The following is a 20,030-nucleotide window of genomic DNA, read 5'->3' as shown; positions in this document are numbered from 1 at the left end:
GGAGGGGGGCCTGGCGGTGGCGTCACTGGGCGGGGCGGAGCGTGCGGCGGGTCACGTGGCTGGCGCGCCTGCGGCGGGGAGGCCGGGCAGTGTTAGGAGCGAACTGGGGGTCATGCCGCGGGGTCGTCTCTGCGCCTGCGCCGCGCCGGGATGCTGAACCTTGCGGCGCTGCTGTGGCGCCGGCTGCTGCGCAAGCGCTGGGTGCTCGCCCTGGTTTTCGGGCTCTCGCTGGTTTACTTCCTCAGCAGCACCTTCAAGCAGGTGAGCGGCTGCGCTCGGGACCTCTGTCCCTTGGATCCTTCTTCCTTCTCCAGCCAGATCCCCTCTCCTATCCCCCAGCTCTCCTTCCTCCCACCCCGCATCTTCCATCGGCCCTCCTCCCTCTGATCTTTGGTCTTCCTCCAGCCCTCCTCCCTCCGATCCTCTGCCTTCCTCTGTCCTCCTTCAGCCCCCTCCCGCCTCCCCGACCTCCACCCCTCCTTCCCTATTCTTTGCCCTCCTCCCTGCCCTCCTCCGTCCTCCTCCGCCCTCCTCCCACCCTCTTCTCTCCCACGCTCCGTCCTTCTACAACCCTCCTTCCTTGATCCTCAGTCCGCATGCTTCCTCCCTCTGACCCTCGCCGAGGGCTCTGTGCTGTGTCCTCCACCTGGGTGACCCAGCAGGCTCCTGGAGGTGCCCCCTTTGGTGTATACCTTGGTTGGGTGGATTTTTTTCCCTCTCAACCTTCTCTTTCGACTTATCCCAGATGAGAATTCCTAGAGAGCTGGAATCTGGCTCTCCCCCCTCCCTCCATCTGTTTCCTCTGAAGCCAGGAGCATTGATACTCACTGCTGGCCTTTGCTGTTCTGGTGTCATGATGGGGCCTTTGGTTAGTAGATGACTAAAATCTCTGCAGAACCTATGTGGGACTCAAGTCCTGTGGGGATGGGATGAATCTGTGTTCTTGGTGTGGGCTACTGAAACACCATGTGAACTCTGGTGGCCTAAACAACACACATGCATCCTGATAGCTGGGAGGTCCCAGGCTAGGATGCTGACAGATTCTGCATGTGGTGGGAGACCCCTGGCCCACTTTATTCTTCCATAGTGCAGCATGCACACTCGTCCCTTCAGCCCCTTTCAAGTGTACCAGTCCATCCATCCCTGGGACGCCACCCCATGACCTCACAGAATTGTGGTTACCTAGGAGACACTCCACTTCTCAATCTGTGGATGTCACTATCTACTAATGTCATCTTTGGAATGAAGGGTTTAGTGTTGATTCTAGCACGGGGATAGGTACTCAGTTCACAGTGGGGTAGCTGCACACAGCTTGGTTGGCCCTGGGACTGTCACATGCGGTCACCTGTGAAATACAGGTCTTAAAAGTGGCTGGTAGGATGTGCTGTCAGGTTGTGAAGTGGAAAGCATACTTCTGCATACCGGGCCAGCCCTGTGCCGTCAGCCTCTGCTTTCAATTCTGGCTCTTGGAGCACTCTCCAGTGGGGCTCTTGGAGCACTCTCCTGTGGTTCTCTTGGAGCACTCTCCTGTGCGGTTCTTGGAGCACTCTCCTGTGGGGCTCTTGGAGCACTCTCCTGTGGTTCTCTTGGAGCACTCTCCTGTGGGGTTCTTGGAGCACTCTCCTGTGGGGTTCTTGGAGCACTCTCCTGTGGGGCTCTTGGAGCACTCTCCTGTGGGGCTCTTGGAGCACTCTCCTGTGCGTTTCTTGGAGCACTCTCCTGTGGTTCTCTTGGAGCACTCTCCTGTGGGGTTCTTGGAGCACTCTCCTGTGGGGCTCTTGGAGCACTCTCCTGTGGTTCTCTTGGAGCACTCTCCTGTGGTTCTCTTGGAGCACTCTCCTGTGGGGCTCTTGGAGCACTCTCCTGAGGGGCTCTTGGAGCACTCTCCTGTGGTTCTCTTGGAGCACTCTCCTTGGGGCTCTTGGAGCACTCTCCTGTGCGGTTCTTGGAGCACTCTCCTGTGGGGTTCTTGGAGCACTCTCCTGTGGGGCTCTTGGAGCACTCTCCTGTGGGGTTCTTGGAGCACTCTCCTGTGGGGTTCTTGGAGCACTCTCCTGTGCGGTTCTTGGAGCACTCTCCTGTGCGGTTCTTGGAGCACTCTCCTGTGCGGTTCTGGGAGCACTCTCCTGTGCGGTTCTGGGAGCACTCTCCTGTGCGGTTCTTGGAGCACTCTCCTGTGGTTCTCTTGGAGCACTCTCCTGTGGTGTTCTTGGAGCACTCTCCTGTGGGGTTCTTGGAGCACTCTCCTGTGGTTCTCTTGGAGCACTGTCCTGTGCGGTTCTTGGAGCACTCTCCTGTGGTTCTCTTGGAGCACTCTCCTGTGGGTTCTTGGAGCACTGTCCTGTGCGGTTCTTGGAGCACTCTCCTGTGGTTCTCTTGGACACTCTCCTGTGTTCTGGAGCACTGTCTCCTGTGCGGTTCTTGGGCACCTCTCCTGTGGTCTCTTGGAGCACTCTCCTGTGCTGTTCTTGGAGCACTCTCCTGTGCGGTTCTTGGATTCACTTCCTTGTGGTTCTCTTGGAGCACTTCGCTGTGTGGTTCTTGGACCTCTCTGTGGTCTCTTGGAGCACTCGTCCTGTGGGGTTCTTGGGAGCACTCTCCTGTGGGGTTCTTGGGAGGCACTCTCCTGTGGGTTCTTCTTGGAGCCACTCTCCTGAGGGGTTTCTTGGAGCACTCTCCGTGTGCGGTTCTCTGGAACACTCTCCTGTCGGGGTTCTCTGGAGCACTCTCCTTGTGGGGTTCTTGGAAGGCACTTTCGCTGTGGGGCTCTTGGAGCACTTCTTCCTAGTGCGGCTCTAGGAGCACTCTCCTTTGTATGCGGTTCTTGGAGCACCTCCTGTGCGGTTTCTTGGAGCACTCTCCTGTGGGGTTCTTGGAGCACTCTCCTGTGGGGTTCTTGGAGCACTCTCCTGTGCGGTTCTTGGAGCACTCTCCTGTGCGGTTCTTGGAGCACTCTCCTGTGGGGTTCTTGGAGCACTCTCCTGTGCGGTTCTTGGAGCACTCTCCTGTGTGGTTCTTGGAGCACTCTCCTGTGCGGTTCTTGGAGCACTCTTCTGCAGTCCATCCAGATTGCTTTGCTTAAGACTTGTTTGTAGCCACATCTCTTCCTTTTTTGGGTTTCAGGCTGTTTTCTTCTGGCGTGGCTTGGCCTCACAGCCCTTAAGTGGAGCTGACAGCTGGGTGTTGTTCATCATGTCATACTCAGATCTGGTGGCCATCTTACTCCTCTGCTGGGCGTCCTTTTGTAGAACTGGAATGTGACGAGGAACTGGACCTCTTTGAGGAGTTGTGGCTGTGACTGTGTTGTAGACCAGATTTTCAAATTGAGGTTCTCCATTTGTGATGAGGTGTCAGAAACAAACCAGCTAACGTTCTGTGCATACTGTTTTTAAAAACAGGCACATGCAGGGCACGGGTGGGGAGGGAGGTGGCGTTCATTTTTTTTTTTTTTTTTTTTTTTTTTTTATCCCAACACTTGGGAGGGCATGGCAGGCAGATCTCTGTGAGTTTGAGGCCAGCCTGGTCTACAGAGCAAGATCCAGAATAGGCACCAAAACTACACAGAAAAACCCTGTCTCAAAAAAACATGTACATATATAAAATATATATACATATAAATATTAAATATGCATACACTTTTCTTTTGGCTTCCCTAGAGAATCTAGATCTCCATGCTCGATTGGTGGCCATCCAGCAGGGGTCTGATGGCCTCCACCCTGTAATCTGCTATCTGCCCTCTCCTTCGGCCTGCTCACTCATTCTGGTCTTTCACTGACTGGCCTCAGGGTGCCAGGATGAGCATAGCCCCTGTGGAGATGGGTTCACCTCTGTCCCAACCTCTTCTTGGGTTCTGGCTTTGGCGCTTATGTAGTTCCCGCCCTGTAGTCTCTGCTCGCCGTGGTACTTGATACTGGCCACACAAGCATGAAATTTGTGTTGTGTTGAGCTCCCAAGCCTTTGCTTTTCAGGGTAACCTAGCCGGCCAGCTTCTAGAATATGGTAGGCATGCCCCCAGGAGAGCCCCCATCAAGAAGTCTGTGAGGTCTGAATTGGGTTCAAAAATCACCCTTAAGCCATGTTGGCCGTGTTGAGCTGTGGTGACACTTAACCTCAGTGGTAACCGAGCATGGGGGAGAGTGCTCCGAGAGCCGGAGTGGGAACGCAGGTCGTGGTACTCAGCACACGAGGACAAGCGCCACAGCATTTGCCCCAGACCAGTAGTTCTCAACCTGTGGGCCGCGACCCCTCAAGAGTTGCGTGACCCTTTCACAGAATTCATCTCAGACCTTCAGGAAACACAGACATTTACAATACCATCATAACAGTTGCAAAATTACAGTGTTGAGGAAGGTTGAGGACCACTGCCCTAGAGCACATTCTCTCCCACTGCTTGGGCAGGTCCAGAAGTTGGTCCGCTGGGAAGGATGTAGGGAAAATGACTCGTTTTAAGCTCCTGTCTGCCCTGTGCTGAGGGAGGAGCAGGGTAGCCTCCGCTGCCTTCTGCGGTCTGAAGTCTGCGTTACAAGCTAAACTAGCCCCTGCCTCCAAGTCTCCTGTAGAAGGAGTTGTAAATGGCTTGTTCATCTCAGACTTTGGCTTGAGTGGAGAGAGCCTGCTCCCTCACAGAGGTGTTGTGATGTTTTCCACTGCCAGAGATAAAACGCAAGCTTCCAAGTGAAAAATCAGAGTTTTGGAAACTGTTTCCTCCCCCAGAGCTTTTTGACTTCCGTTAGCTATGATGGGAACGAGTTGGAGTTTGGGGCTATAAGGTGACAGAGATGTGTCGACATTTGGCAGCTCTGTGAAGATCTGTTCACAGAGCAGGACGTGAGTGACAGTGCATGGGAACCCTGTAGGCTGTGTCCAGAGTCCCAGTGTGCCCGTTGAGACACAGCTCACCTTACCTTCTGAAGTGGCTGTTCGCCTGAGTGTGCAGCCCAGTGGTTTTAGTAAGGTCACAGTGTGGTAGCCGTTACCACAGTCACCATGTAGGGCACTATCATTGACTTTCCCCTCCTTCTCATCCCTAAACAATTTCTAACCTACTTCCTGTTAAGAAAAACATTGTTTATTTATTTATTTATTTTGCATTGTTATTGATTTTGTGTGAGTGTGTGTTCATGTGGTGTCAGGGGAAAGGCAGGAGTGTACATAAGCCACGTTGCTCATGAGGCACTCAGGACAGCTTTGGAGAGTCAGTTCTTCCTTCCCAACACGTGAGTCTCCAGGAATTGAACTCAGGTTGTCAGGCTTGAACTCCTTCACTTGCTAAGCCATTGCAGTGGCCCACTGGGTCTGGGAATCAAATGCTGGTCATCAGGCTGTGTGGCAAGCGCTTTTACCCCTGAGTCATCTCTCCTGTCCCCTCCCTGGGTATTTCATATAAATGGAATCATATAACATGTGATCTTTTATGAGTGCTATGATGTTTTTAGATAACCTGTGTTATCTCATGCCCAGTGTCCCCCTGTAAATACCCGTCACACCCGTCCACTCACCACTGATGGGCATTGGGGTTCCATCTTTTGGCAGAGAACACCCACTTTATGAGTTTTTTGTGGGGACATGTTTCCATAGCTCACGAGCACAGACCTAGGAGTGAACTGCTGGGCCCCGAAGCTGAGTGTTCTGTCCGGCTTTTTGAGGATCATTGTGGCTGCTTTCCCAGTGGTCACACTGTAATAAACTTATAAGAAGGACATTTATCAAGTTTTGGTAGAACTTGGTGTCAGGTATGGTACAGTATCAACCATGGTTGTATGCAGAATTATTTCAGCCTCTCCCCTCTCATCTGCACACACACTCATGAGACACAGACTCCATATTAATGGCCAGTAGCAGCTCTCTGGCCTGTCAGAGTGTGTGTGTGTGTGTGTGTGTGTGTGTGTGTGTGTTGGGGGGGCGCGGGTCATCTCACTATGTAGCCCTGGCTGTCCTGGAACTCACTAGGTAGACCAGGCTGGCCTCAAACTCACAGAGATCTGCCTGCCTCTGCCTCCCAAGTGCTGGATCAAAGGTGTGCACCACCACTGCACCCAGCTTATAATATTTTTTGGAAAACATCTTTAACCAAGAAGCAAAATGAAAAAGAAAAACCAATTGCTAACGTGAGTTCATTATACCACTTATTAATGAGTAAATACTTGATTTAAAAGAAGTATTTTTCAGAATTATGTTTTAGCTTTCCATCAGTAGACATGAACTCACTCTATGGGTCCTCAGTGGCTTGGACTGTTCTCACACAGTCCCCCCCTCCCCCGCCCACTGTGCCTTAGTGAGTCAGTCCTGCCCTGAACATGATTTCTGGCTTGGCTGACTGCCGCCCTGCAGCTGGGTGCCCAGCTTGACTAACCCGGCCCGGACTCCACCTCTCTTCTACAAGGTGGAGGTGGGAGAGAAACACACCCAGGTGACCCAGATGATGTTTATCACCAGTGGAGAGCAGGCTTGTGGCACACAGAAGTCCCCCGGGCTCTTCAGCTCTGTATCCGTGAGACATCCCAAGCATGTATAGCAGTCTTTGCCCAGACAGCTGCTAACCCAGTTGCCTTGGATCCTTGGATGCCTCTTTTCTTTGGTTTTCTTCCTAATTAATGCTTTAGGGGATAATTTAAATAGTTAGAGACTGGAGTGCAGGAGAGGATGCCATCGAGGGAGAGGGTTGGGAATGGTGAGCGGCGCCGGGTGACCAGGACACAGCACTGTGCGCAGGGGTGAAGTTAGAGCGGTCACTGAAGTCTACTCCCTGGGTGCCTGCCATCTGCTGTGGGAGTGGGAGGGAGGGTAGGCAGATGACTTCAAACAGAAATTTAGGATGTATGGAACACTAGCACAGGGTTGGGCAGCTCTGGGGTCATCTGGCCTGAGGTGAGAGCTAAGTTTCTCCTTGGACTTAGGTGGCACGGCCCTTTATAGGGCTAGGCTCTCTGCTGAACTCTTTGAAATCACATTAACCTCTCTGCTGGGGAGGAATTACCTATGTGGATTGGCGCCCACTTACATGTAGTTTGTGGCTCTATGTAGATTGATGTCCACTTATGTGGCCTGTGGTACTCTTTTATCGCTGTGATTAAATACCATGACCAAGGCAACATATTAAAGAGTTTGTTTAGGGCTTGCAGTTTCAGAGGGTTAGAGTCCATGACCATCACAGCAGGGAGCATGGCGGCAGGCAGGCAAGCAGGCATGGTGCTGGAGCAGTAGCTGAGAGCTCACATCTTGCTCTACCACCACAAGGCAGAGAGCTAACTTGGGCTTTTGAAACCTTGGAGCCCCACCCCCAGTGACACCCCTCCTCCCACAAGGCCACACCTCCTAATCCTTCCCAAACAGTTCCACCAACTGCAGCCCAAGCATTCAAATAAATGGGCCTATGGGGGCCGTTCTCATACAAACCACCACATGGGCATTATATTAAGCGTGGGTGAGTACAGAGAGCTGCCTTGCCTCTTTTAAACTAGGTTACCAGCAAAGACTTGTTCTCTGCAGACTTTGCAGAGCTCAGCACGGACATAGGAGGGGTGACTGGCAGAAGGGCCACTGCGACATACAGGCGTCGTTTCTTCCTGTCCTTTTATCCGAATGTTTTAGCTCCTCTCACTTGAGGTGTGCTGTCTCTCCTCACTTAACATGCAAGTGTTCCCCCACCTTTAAAAACTCTCTCGGGACTGGAAAGATGGCTCTGTGGCTGAGTGCTTGCTGCTCTTGCAGGGGACCTGGGTTCTGTTCCCGGCTAACACCTGTTCCGTGGGAATCGACACTCTCTTCTGGCTACCGTGTACACCCCCCCCCCAACACACACAAATAATAAAAACAAAATCCCCCCCCCTTTTTTAAAGTTCTTTTTTCTTTCTTTTTTTTTTTTTTTTTTTTTTTTTGGTTTTTCGAGACAGGGTTTCCCTGTGTAGCTTTGCACCTTTCCTGGAACTCACTTGGTAGCCCAGGCTGGCCTCGAACTCACAGAGATCTGCCTGGCTCTGCCTCCCAAGTGCTGGGATTAAAGGCGTGTGCCACCACCGCCCGGCTCTAAAAAAGTTCTTTGTGATTCTTTACAATCATAACTCTATACTGTCAAGCTGCAACTCTCAAACTTCAGATGTGGGCAGTGCCCTCTGGCCGTATCTCCTCCATTGTTGTGTGACTTCTATGCGGATCCCTTAAGATCAACCATGCCGTGTGGAGCGGTGCTGTACCACTGTCTGAGGAACATGTCTTTCATTTGACCGTGATAATTACCCCTAAAACCTACATGGCACGCTTCCTACTTAGACTTTTAAAAGTCTGAGAAGTCATGTGCGTTCACTGCAGGCTCCACCGCTTACAAAGAACCTTCTCTCGTGCGTCTGCCCACGTGCGGTCCCATCTTTCCTCCGCCATGCCAATGTGGATGTACATCTGACATCTCTAGGGGATCAGGGGCTCTGATTCACAAGCATAGCCTTTGTCAACAGCCCCTTGGAGCCCCTGACGGAAGTGTCTGTGGCACTTTGTAAAATCCCCTTTGAATGGATGTTTCTTATTGCCATTGCTTGAGACAGTGTCTCTCTGTGTAGCCCTGCTGTCCTGCATTGCCTCCTCATAGACCAGGTTGGCTTTGAACCGGCAGAGACTCTCCTGCCTCTGCCTCCTGAGCAATAGATTAAAGGTGTGCGCCACCAGGTGCAGCTTTGAATGAACAAAAAAAAATCCACATATTGGTGAGAGAGAGGCTTAAAGATGAGCCAGCCCGGAAGGGCAGTGGGAACTCTGTCCCTTCCACGTGCTCTGTCACCAGACCTCAAAAGTGAACTGACTCCCCACCCACATAGTCCTCTTGGCGGAGGTTTCGAGTGGCCGTGTTTGACAAGTTCAGGTGCTGGGGGAACCACGAGACATGGGGTCCTAGGGCAGAGATTCTTCTGGGGTGCGCTGTTCCGGTCGTCAGCTGAGGGTCTGCTCCTGCGACTGTGCACCTAAGGGCGTCCCTGTCTCCCAGGGTTCCTGCACTCAGCCTTACCCCACCCCTCTCTTTCTCTCTCTCTCTGTAACCGAGGGCTATAGCTACTGAGCTGTCACCTGTCCTGTGCCTGCTAGCCACATCTTTTCAAAGAACAAAAAGGAGGCAGGACATAGGAAAGCCATCTTGAGGGACTGTTTTACACCGAGCACACTGAAGGAGGGGGATCCAGTCCTGATTGTCGTAGGAGAGAGTTGTCTGTTTAAATGCCGGTGCTATTGCCGATGGTGGATCAAACTTTGGGGAGATTATACGGCACTGTCTGGCACACAACCCTGCAAGCGATCCACAGGGCTTTCTGAGAGCCCCCCACACACACACATTGAACTGCAGTGTCGTCCTGAGAGCAGAAACCAGGGGTTGCAGCTGGTCTGTGGGGGCTAGGTCTACTGAACGATGACCCATCAACATGATAGATTATTAGGCATCCATGAAGATTTGATTATCTAGATGATGTGGGTCCTTGGAAATGTTTTAACCATCCAATTAGCATCCAGAACAAATGACCGGTGCCAATGTAAACTCGGTCAGAGGTGAACATGAAAAACCAAATGTACCTGCCTGGCAGTGGTGGCACACGCCTTTAATCCCAGCACTCAGGAGGCAGAGGCAGGTGGATCTCTGTGAGTTCAAGGCCAGCCTGGTCTACAGAGTGAGTTCCAGGACAGGCAGGGCTACTCAGAGAAACACTGTCTTAAAAGACCAAAACAAACAAACAAAAACAAAAAACCAATCAAACAACAACAAAAAAGTAAATGTACTTTGATTTAAGTGTTGGGATTGTAGGTAATTTCTGAATTTCATGTTGATAAGCATTGTTTTTTAAGTGAACCTTTCCTTTTATAATAGTGACAGCTTAACAGGAAATGTACAAGGATGGTATTGTTTCTCATTTAGTTTCTACTACAGTTCACAGCATATTTTCATTTTAGATGAAAAATAATATTTTTTCAGCTGGGCGGTGGTGGCACATGCCTTTAATCCCAGCACTTGGGCAGCAGAGCCAGATGGATATCTGTGAGTTCGAGGCCAGCCTGGGCTACCAAGTGAGATCCAGGAAAGGTGCAAAGCTACACAGGGAAACTCTGTCTCGAAAAACCAAAAAAAAAAAAAAAAAAAAAAAAAAAAAAAATCCAAGGTTGATTAAAAATAATTTTAAAACAACATTTTAAATTGTGCATGTATGTCTGTGTGTCAGAGGGTCCTGGAGCCAGAGTTGTAGACAGTTGTGAGCCACTCAGTGCTGGTTCTGGGAACCAAACCTGGGTCCTCTGGAAGAACAGCCAGTGCTCTTAAATGATGAGCCCTCTCTCTAGCCCGTACATACCTATTTTATTTACCTGATACCCAGGGTCGAGTACACATTTCTAGAGCTCACAGGGGTCCCAAGTAGAGGAAGTGTAGGAAGGGCCACTCTGGAGGAACAGGTGTCCTGAGAACCAGAGAGAACCTAGGTTTGATAATATTATGTCCAGGCCAGTGTATAGTCAGACATTCCTGTGTTGCTGGGTTGCTGTTTCTGCTGGTTTATTTGTTTTGTTGTCCTGCGATTGAAGCAGGGTAGTGGGAAAGCTCTGCCTGTGGTTTCTGTAGGATGGCACTCACTAAGGAGTTCCCTAGAGCAAGGTGTGCATGGACGGCGCATCTCCAGCACCGCCGACTTCCCAGCTTGCTCTCCCACCGTTCTGGTTTTCTGAACTGTGATGCCACCAACAGCCCTGATGCTCCACAACACTCAAGATAGCATCAAGATAGCAGGCATGGTGGTGCACACCATAATCCTGTAATCCCAGCATCTGGAGGCTGAGGCAGGAGGATTGCTATGAGTTCCAGGCGAGCGTGAACTATAGGATGAGAAGCTCTGTCTTAAAACCCAAAACAGCCTGGGCCGTGGTGGCGCATGCCTTTAATCCCAGCACTCAGGAGGCAGAGCCAGGCGGATCTCCGTGAGTTCGAGGCCAGCCTGGGCTACAGAGTGAGATCCAGGAAAGGTGCACAGCTACACAGAGAAACCCTGTCTCGAAAAATGAAAAAAAAAAAAAAAAAATCAAAACAGGCCCATGGGAGGGGGTCTTTTTTAGAGGTATTTTGTTATACATTCATGGCTAGACAGTTCCAAAGGTGGCTGCCCTGTGCTTGGCTTATTCCCAGCGGCTGGGGTCTGTCTTCCTAGTTTAAGAGAAAGATCCAGGCTCTCACCCCAGGGCCGCTCCTCTCTTGGTTTGCTAGACAAAGGGCTGTGTAGCCAGAATGACAGACATCTAGAAGCAGTTGTAAGGATGACCTCTCTGTGTTCTCACACAAAGGGAGACCTTAAAGTCATTTCCCCTGATTCAGGTTTTCTACGTGAGTTCTTGTCCCGGCTGAGCCCTCGTGGTCTGGAGGTGTCAGGCGACAGTGTAAGATGAACGGACTACCATAGTTTCCTTCTGGTTCTGAAAGCATTCAGGCCGTGTGTTCTATCCGTGGTGTATGCATCCTACTATTTAAAAACTTAAATTGCCTGCAGAGTGAGAAGTTTCCTTCTAGAATTCCATAGACTCTTTTGTCCACTTCTGGGGCCTTGCACATCAGCAGCGCAGCCATTGGGAAGGATAACTTTAACTTGCCACATTTTCCTGCTGGCTTGTTTTGCGGCTTTGCTCAGACAGTGCCTGTGCTGGAGGTGTGTGTGTGGAGCGGATGGAGATGGAGGTGTAGACCCCTGCAGGGCAAGTGAGATCGCAGGAACAACGCCTTGAAAAACTTCCTCTCCCCCGGTCTCATTGCAGGAAGAGAGGGCGGTGAGAGATCGGAACCTGCTCCAGGTTCAAGACCGCGAACAGCCCATTCCGTGGAAGGTCCAGTTTAACCTGGGCAACAGCAGCCGGCCCAGCAACCAGTGCCGGAACTCTGTTCAAGGGAAACACCTCATCACAGACGAGCTGGGTACGGTCTCCCTCCCCTACACTCAAGGCCCTGGGACTCTGGATGGCCTTCCCTCACAATGAATGCTTTTTCCTTCCTTGCTCCTCTCCAGGGGTGCCCATGTCTTTCTTCCATACCTTTCTCTTCCATACCTATCCCAGGCTTCCCTGCAGCATCTGGGAAGCTTGGCTGAGGACCCAGACTTCTAGCAGTTTCTTCTGCCTACAGCTCCAGAATTGGCCTCCGTCCCAGGCCATTTCCTACCAGGCACAGGCACAGGGGTTCTTCATCTTGTTTCTCTAGTGTTTGTGTGTGTGTGTGTGTGTGTGTGTGTGTGTGTGTGTGTGTGTACACACACCACATGGTGTATGTAGTAGTCATAGGCTAATTTGTAGGATTGTTTTTCCCCCTTCATAATGTGGATCCCAGGGATTAACACAAGCCCCTTTACTGGAAGAGCATCTTGCTGACCTGTAAGTATCCTTATGAGAAAAAAGAAATTGAGTACCAGCTGTTACTTCACCAAGAAGATGCAGGTAGCTGTCAGGTAACGGGTGGGGCTGGCTTGGAGGCCAGGGCTTGTTTCTATAGACTCAGAAAACAGGAAATTTTAGTATCAGGTGGCAGATTGTCATTTTCTTTTACTGTAGTCACAAAAACAGTAATTTTCTTCTGGTTAATTTAGATCAGACAAAGACTCACAGATTCCTTTAGTTAAGAAAAAAAAAAAATCCAGCACTTAGATTTTCAACCCGTAAAAAATCCCACAGGGGCCGCAGGTTTTATTTTGCCTTTGCAAATATGAGAAACGTGGTTTAATAAAGAAAACTCACAGCCGTTGATGCTGGTTAGCAACGAGATGCCACCATGTCGCTAGGGTAACGCTGCTGTTAAACAAGAGAGCCAATTAGAATCACCAACTTTTCAGAAGCTGGATGCTAATTTCCCAGTCAAGACCAACACATTTGCTGGCCCTGGCCTCACAGGACTTGATGGAAATAATATCTGCAGATCTGATCAGCACCACACAGCACGTACACGTATTGAAACATCACAATGCCCCAAATGGTTCTTGTAGGTTTTTGTTTTTGTTTTTGTTTTTCCCAACTAAAAATAAAGATGGGGCTGGAGAAGTGGGTCAGTGGTCAAGAGCACTGACTGGGGCTTGGATTTGATTCTGAGCATCTATGGAAGACAGCTCATTGCCTGTAACTCGGGCTCCCAGGGATCCAACGCTCTCTGCTGGCCACTGTGGGAGTCTGTGCTCACATGTGCACACACACATAATTAAAAATCAAAATAACTCTTCGAAAAGAGAAAGGTAACTTTTTCATGATTTCTGATACATGGTGAGAGGCCTGGGTGAGCCTGCTCTCCTCAGAAGTTAGATCTGGTCATCGGGAGCACCGGAGTTCAAGGCTGAGTGCTGGGAGTTAGCAGTGGGAAGAAAAGGCCTCGGATGTGAACGTACAGCTTGGCAAAGGAAAGGGCAGGTGGTCTCAGCAGGTGGCATTTGGGGTGCACAGTATTGTCCCTCTCCCTGGTGCAGAGAGTTGCTTTATTGCTATCATTGGGGATGGAATCCTGGGGAACGTGCTGACTCCTGGGAATTCCATTTAGAATCCTTGTCAACAGCGCGAGTGGGGACAGCTGGGAAGGAAGCGTTTACTAGGACATCAGAGTGCCTGTCTCTTCACTCAGGAGACACAGTCGCAGAAGCAAAACAGGAGCCGCCAGCTCCCAGGTGGTGGGAATGGTCCTCTCCGGGTCCCCAAGTGTTGAGTGAGAGCCCTCTGGTGTCCCCTCTGGTGTCAATGTTCTGCCAGTGCCAGCCGCTCCTACACAGCCCTTGTTTTCCAGAGCAGTTCCGAAAACAAATTATCCTCCACCAGCCTCATTCACTGAGGACAGAGCTGGGGCGCTCAGAGCTGGTGCTAGGAACAGCTGCTGCACACCTGCGGGCCCTGCACACCCCTGAGGGCCCACACGCATGCCTGAGGACCCACATGAATACCTGAGGGCCCCACACACACCAGAGGGCCGCTGCACACACCTGAAGGCCCCACACACACACCAGAGGGCCCCTGCACACACCTGAGGGCCCCACACACACACCAGAGGGCCGCTGCACACACCTGAGGGCCCCTGCACACACCTGAGGGCCCACATGAATACCTGAGGGCCCCACACACACACCAAAGGGCCGCTGCACACACCTGAGGGCCCCACACACACACCAGAGGGCCCCTGCACACACCTGAGGGCCCCACACACACACCAGAGGGCCCCTGCACACACCTGAGGGCCCACACGCATGCCTGAGGACCCACATGAATACCTGAGGGCCCCTGCACACACCAGAGGGCCCCAGCACACACCTGAGGGCCCCACACACATGCCTGAGGGCCCGCACACATGCCTGAGGACCCACATGAATACCTGAGGGCCCCACACACACACCAAAGGGCCCCTGCACACACCTGAGGGCCCACACGCATGCCTGAGGACCCACATGAATACCTGAGGGCCCCACACACACACCAAAGGGCCCCTGCACACACCTGAGGGCCCACACACATGCCTGAGGACCCACATGAATACCTGAGGGACACACACACACACACACCAGGAGCCCCCCACACACACACATCAGAGGGCCCATGCACACACCTGAGGCACTCTGCACATACCTGAAGCCCCCATACACACACATCAGAGGGCCCCTGCCCAAACCAGAGAACCCTTGCCCACACATGTACCTGAGGGTCCCTGCATACACCTGTATGCATATGTATGTATATACCTTCAGGCCCGAATGGCCATTGGGAGCATGTCAGGGGTTGGGTGATGGCTCTCATGACTTACACTTAGATTTTTCTGTCCTGTTCCCAAAGGATGCTGGGAACTGTGCCTAGAAGCTCTGGGTAGTAAAGCAGTTTCAGGAAGGAGGCCTGGCTGACACTGGACGTTTATATCTGTGTGATGGGGTTTCTCAGTTGTGGAGTGAATTAAATTTTTCTCTCCCTCAAGGATTTAAAAACTTCATCCCTAATTCTAGTAGGTAGCCGTGTGCCCCCATGTGTGTGTACAAACACTCGAGGCAGAGTTCTGAAGGTGGACTGTCCCTTCAAACGACCACAAAAGCAGTGAGCATACATAAGCCATCAAAAGCTGTGTGCTTTCTTTTTAAAATCTGCAAAGCGCATGCTTTTTTATGAATAGGTGCCTTGCTGTTTCTGTCTTAAACTTTTAAAAAAATATTCATTTATTTTATGTATGAGTGCTCTATATGCATGTACACCTTTATGCCAGAAGAGGGCATCAGATCCCACTAGAGGTGGTTGCTGGGAACTGAACTCAGGACCTCTGAAAGAGCAGCCAGTGCTCTTCACCTCGGAGCCATCTTCTTCAGCCCTGTCTTAGACTTTTTCAAAGAGGCCCAGGTGAAAGATTACTTACTTAGGTTAGCACCCAACCACATGGGTGTGGCGATGAGCTCACACTCACGCAGGAGCCTGGAAAGTGGTTGAGTGTGGTGACAATCTGGGTCCAGTGATAACGGAGGAGCCGGACTTCCCATAATGGTCTGCCTGGATGAAGCCAGCCCTGGTGCTCAGGATGCGTCTCTGACTTTCAGGCTATGTCTGCAAGAGGAAGGACCTGCTGGCCAATGGCTGCTGTGACATCAGTGTCCCCAGCACCAAGCTGTACTGCTGTGATGGGTGCCTGGCCAATGGCTGCTGTGAAGCCTATGAGCACTGTGTCTCCTGCTGTCTGCAGCCCAGCAAGGTAAGGGGGAGAGCTAGACATCTCCTGGGGTGCTTGAGAAGAGCTTTGTGGGTACACTGGCCTCTCCTGAGAGACGAGCTGGTCCCTGACTCATGGTTCCTTTGCAGAGAGGACCATGCTATTGCTAACCAGGTATCTGGTGAATGAGAGGCTGGTGCTCTCTCCCCCTCCCGGTGGGCTGGCTTGGCCTGCAGTGACTACCAGGACTGAATGCCTTGTTTCCATAGCAACTTCTACTGGAGCGCTTCCTCAACCGGGCAGCTGTGGCCTTCCAGAACCTCTTCATGGCAGTTGAAGATCACTTCGAGCTGTGCTTGGCGAAGTGCAGGACCTCATCCCAGGTCAGACATGGGACTGGCCCTCGCTAGGGGAGGTGGGAGGGAGGCAGAGCTGGAGAACGCTAGCTGATCACTCTGGACAGACCCAGGGTGGAAAGGCGCTTTGAGACACCATGTTCTGCTGCTTGGGGGTGGGGAGGATGAGATATTTAGATCCAGTAGCTGGTCATGGAGAGGGCAGTCCCTTGTCCCTTGGCAGGGCTATGGCTTGATTCTGAAACCCAGGGATAGGCGGTGAGTATTTAAAGGCACATGGGTCAGTCTGAGGTTTGTAAGGCTCTCGGTGAGCACACACTACCTAACCTTGAGTGTTCTGCTCTCTTGACATGCACCCACCACCCATGAAGTGCCCCGGAAGGCCTCTGCCCCCACCTTTGTGTATTCCCCCCCCCCTTTTTTTAAAGATTTATTTATTTATTATGTAGACAATGTTCTGCCTGTATGTATGTCCTGCACGCCAGAAGAAGGCACCGGATCTCATTCTAGATGGTTGTGAGCCACCATGTGGTTGCCGGGAATTGAACTCAGGACCTCTGGAAGAACAGCCAGTGCTCTTAACCTCTGAGCCATCTCACCAACCCCATATTTCCCCTTCTACGTTCATTTTGGGCTTGGGGAGGCACATGCATACAAATCAGGGCACAACTCATGAGAGTCAGTTCTCTCCGTACACCATGTGGGTCCTGAGGCTCAAACTCAGCTCACCAGCCTTGGCAGTGAGCACCTTTCCATGCTGAGCCATCTCGCCTGCCCCGGTTCCCTGCCTCTGTGGCTGGGCACCTATCGCTGCTCTTTGTAAGATGTCTCTTACACAAGCACACTCCTCTGGGATAACTGACTAGCGTCCATCTCTGGCCCTCTGTAAGCTTTGGGTTTGTGCCTGGTAATTCCCTTTTCCATCTCTAGTCCACTGTGAGAACATTCAGGTCATGATAGAGGGAGCGCCGAGAATGTGAACTTCCACTGGTCTCGGTGGGGGAGCTTCCCAGGTAAATGCGTGGAAAGGGGAGTGTGAGGGGACTCAGCAGATTCACTTGCTAACGCTGGAAAGGGGAACTGACACTCTAGTAGCTTCCTGTAGCCCACAGAGCCGGAAGGTACCGACTATTGTGCAAGCGAAGACGGTTCTCAATGGCGCTTGGCGCTTGGTTCGCGTGCCCAGAGCCGGGGCTTCAAGTCTGTTGAGTGGGATTAACAAGGTGCATTAGCTTTGGTAGAGGCTAATTAATGAGCTCTAGAGCAGCCAAAACCTCAAATCGCTCACAGGACAAGAAATTGCTGGAAATCTACCACCGATGGTGTGGGGGGATTGTCTGGGCTCAGCTTCACTGGCTGTGCCCAGCCAGAGAGGCTCTTGGGGGAGGGTGCTTGGCTCACGCACAGACTCTTAGTGCATGTCTGCCATTTGAAGTGGTGTCACCTCCTGAGTCCCTTGCAGGACTTCTTACCAGGGACTGGATCTCTCCAACCACGGGGTCAGGTGTCGATCCCACCACGTGCCCATCCGTTTCAGATTGCTTTGTGCGTTCTTTTCATGCTTACTATTGTGCATGTGTGTGGGTGTATCACCAGGTGTGCATGGGGGGGGTGGTCAGAGGACAGCTTGTAGAGTCTGCTTCTCGTTCTCCCATGTGGGTCCCAGAGATCAAACTGAGGTCCTCAGGCTCAGAGGCAAGCGCTGTCTGTGTTAGCCCCTGAGCCATCTCACCTTGTCCTTGTTTTGGTGTTTGAGATAGATGTGTGGCTAGGCTGGTCTCAAGTTCACTGTACTGCTAAGAATGACCCTGAGTTTCTATTCCTCCAATGCTGGCATCACCGATGGGCACCGCTCCACCCATTTTTATAAGGTACTGGGGATCAAACCCAGTGCCTCATGCGTACTAGGCAAGGACTCTTCCAGCTACACCAGATCCCTAGGCCCCATTCCAGACGGATTGAGAAGTCGTCTCAAAATACCCAGCTTGCAGCCGGGTTGCTCAAACACTCCCCTGTGGACAACAGAAGAAGAAATGACACACAGTAGCTCCCTGTCTGTCTGTGTGGGACTCAGCACTAAGAATCCAACTTTATTCTAGAAAGTTCCTCGAAACCCCAAGGCGTGCCCGAGGCAGAATGGGCGGGGAGTGTGTGGCTGTCCCTTGAGCTGACCCTCTCTGTCATTCTCCCCGTCTTCCTTCTCCAACAGAGCGTGCAACACGAGAACACATACCGCGACCCCATAGCCAAGTACTGCTATGGAGAGAGCCCGCCGGAACTCTTCCCCGCGTGAGGCCTGATGGAGAGACACACCCAGAGCCAGTCTGGTCCATGCAAGGTGATGAAGGAGAAAACCACACCAAGGGTCCTTGGCCTTGACCGTGCCTTGTGGCATCGAGGGTCTCTGGCTCCCTCACCGCCAGCTGGAGCAGATGGACGGAGCTGTCCTGTAGAGCAGGCCGGACCAGGCCCTGGCACCTTACAGGGCCCTGAGCCTGCTGGTCAGGGTCTGGGCGCTTGATGCTAGGTTGTAGTTACTTAATGACTTCTCAGAGCAGTAGAGGGTGCCGTGTTTTGTGCAGGGCACCTTTGCCTGTCCAGTTGGGTGCACTCGAGGAGCTGACTGCTGTACTTGATTCCTGACTGTCAACAGGTGACGTCGCTCCTGCACCCAGAGGCAAGGTTGTCTCCAGGAGTGTGGGTGTACGGACTTATTTTTGGTTGTTTTCACATCGGACCGGCAGGCCTTGTATCCATATCCTAACATCTAGGGGTATGTAGAGCCTCGGGGGTGCTGGTCCCCACTGAGCCATTGTGGTGTGCTCATATATCTGAAATGGTAGTCGGGAGGCCTGAATCCCCGATGACTGTCTCAGTGGGGTTTCCTGTCACTGTGCCCCTGTTGAAACCCCTCAGCCTTGGGGCAGGGGAACCTTTCCCTTGTCTGTCATGTAAGCCGGTGGGGACCTGGTGAATGTACTTTACACCACTCGCTCATTCTTTACTGCTCTCCGCTCCTGGCTGTGTGCCAGAGGCACACACTTGGTAAGCTCTCCCTCCAGCCTAAAGTTTCCCCCACCACTCTAGCCATGCCGAAGAGCGTCCCGAAGGCAGCTCAGTGTCCGATGCGTGCCGGGGTGGGCGGTTGTCAGCAGTAACCGAAACTTGCGTTTCAAGCCTGTCTTGTTTTAGGCCACCTGTTACTGCACACTTCTCTCACTGACCCTCGCAGTAGGCCACGGCGTTCTGTGGTTTGGGTTCAGGTTGCCCTAGCATCAGACGTGAGTCTCAAGATTTTATCTCTGCAGCTTCGAGGAGCCCTGTCTCCCAGCCGCGTTTGCCCTCAGGATGGGATTTCCTTCGGCTCCCGCCTGCTTCCTCTTCGTGCTCACCTCTGAATTGTATGCTGCACCTCCCTGGAAGGGAGGACAGGCTGGTGGCAGTTGTTCTCTTGGTTTGTGTTGCCATACTGGGATCAAACCCAGGACTTTGTGTGTGACTGGAAAACCTTCTGCTCCTGAGCCGTGGCCCTGGCCAGGGAATTGATTTTCAGTGTTAGAGCCCAGTGATTCTCTTCCGTTTGCTCTGGACTTTTCAGTGCGTGGATTCAAAGTTCAGTGAAGATCTCGGTGCACCTGCACATTCTGGCACGTCCTGGAATGTTCTGGCAATGTTCTGGCTTGCTCATTCTTTCTGGTAACTGGGGTGTGTGTGTGTGTATATATATATATATATATAATTTTTTTTTTTTTTTTTTAGACAGGGTCTCTCATTTGCCCAGGCTGGCATCCAACTCCCTATGTGTTTGACACCAGCCTTGAACTCCTGACTGCCCTCTCTGCCCCTGCCAGGTGCTGGGGTTATGGTTCCCCCAGCTGCCGGGCTCACCTGGCTTTTAACGCTCGTCTACCCTTGGTCAGCATTGGTGTTGGTCTCTCCCTGGAGTTAGTTTGCACTCTCTAGAGTGGTGGCACGGGTTGAACGTGAACAGTTGAATGTAAACATCATGCCCGTTGCCAGTTCTC

The 20,030-nt window shown here is 51.9% G+C and overlaps 1 protein-coding gene across 1 annotated transcript; it reads left to right on the top strand.

Annotated features, from left to right (window-relative positions):
• The first annotated feature begins 67 nt into the window (after window positions 1-67).
• On the top strand, window positions 68-19,754 carry Spring1 (SREBF pathway regulator in golgi 1). The gene is made up of 5 exons (XM_036171710.1): window positions 68-261; window positions 11,767-11,923; window positions 15,540-15,691; window positions 15,919-16,032; window positions 18,215-19,754. Exons 1-5 carry the CDS (start codon window positions 151-153, stop codon window positions 18,296-18,298), a joined length of 618 nt encoding a protein of 205 aa, XP_036027603.1. The 5' UTR covers window positions 68-150; the 3' UTR covers window positions 18,299-19,754.
• The last annotated feature ends 276 nt before the right edge of the window (window positions 19,755-20,030 follow it).

This window comes from Onychomys torridus, chromosome 22, assembly GCF_903995425.1.
Source record: "Onychomys torridus chromosome 22, mOncTor1.1, whole genome shotgun sequence".
Taxonomy (NCBI): Eukaryota; Metazoa; Chordata; class Mammalia; order Rodentia; family Cricetidae; genus Onychomys; species Onychomys torridus.
This window is presented reverse-complemented; position numbering and strand designations above follow the sequence as displayed.

Coding starts and splice junctions, on each gene's coding strand:
- Spring1 (XM_036171710.1), top strand. CDS start 151: ATGCTGAACCTTGCGGCGCTGCTGTGGCGCCGGCTGCTGCGCAAGCGC. Junction 262..11,766: donor TCAGCAGCACCTTCAAGCAG/GTGAGCGGCTGC, acceptor GTCTCATTGCAG/GAAGAGAGGGCGGTGAGAGA. Junction 11,924..15,539: donor CCTCATCACAGACGAGCTGG/GTACGGTCTCCC, acceptor TCTGACTTTCAG/GCTATGTCTGCAAGAGGAAG.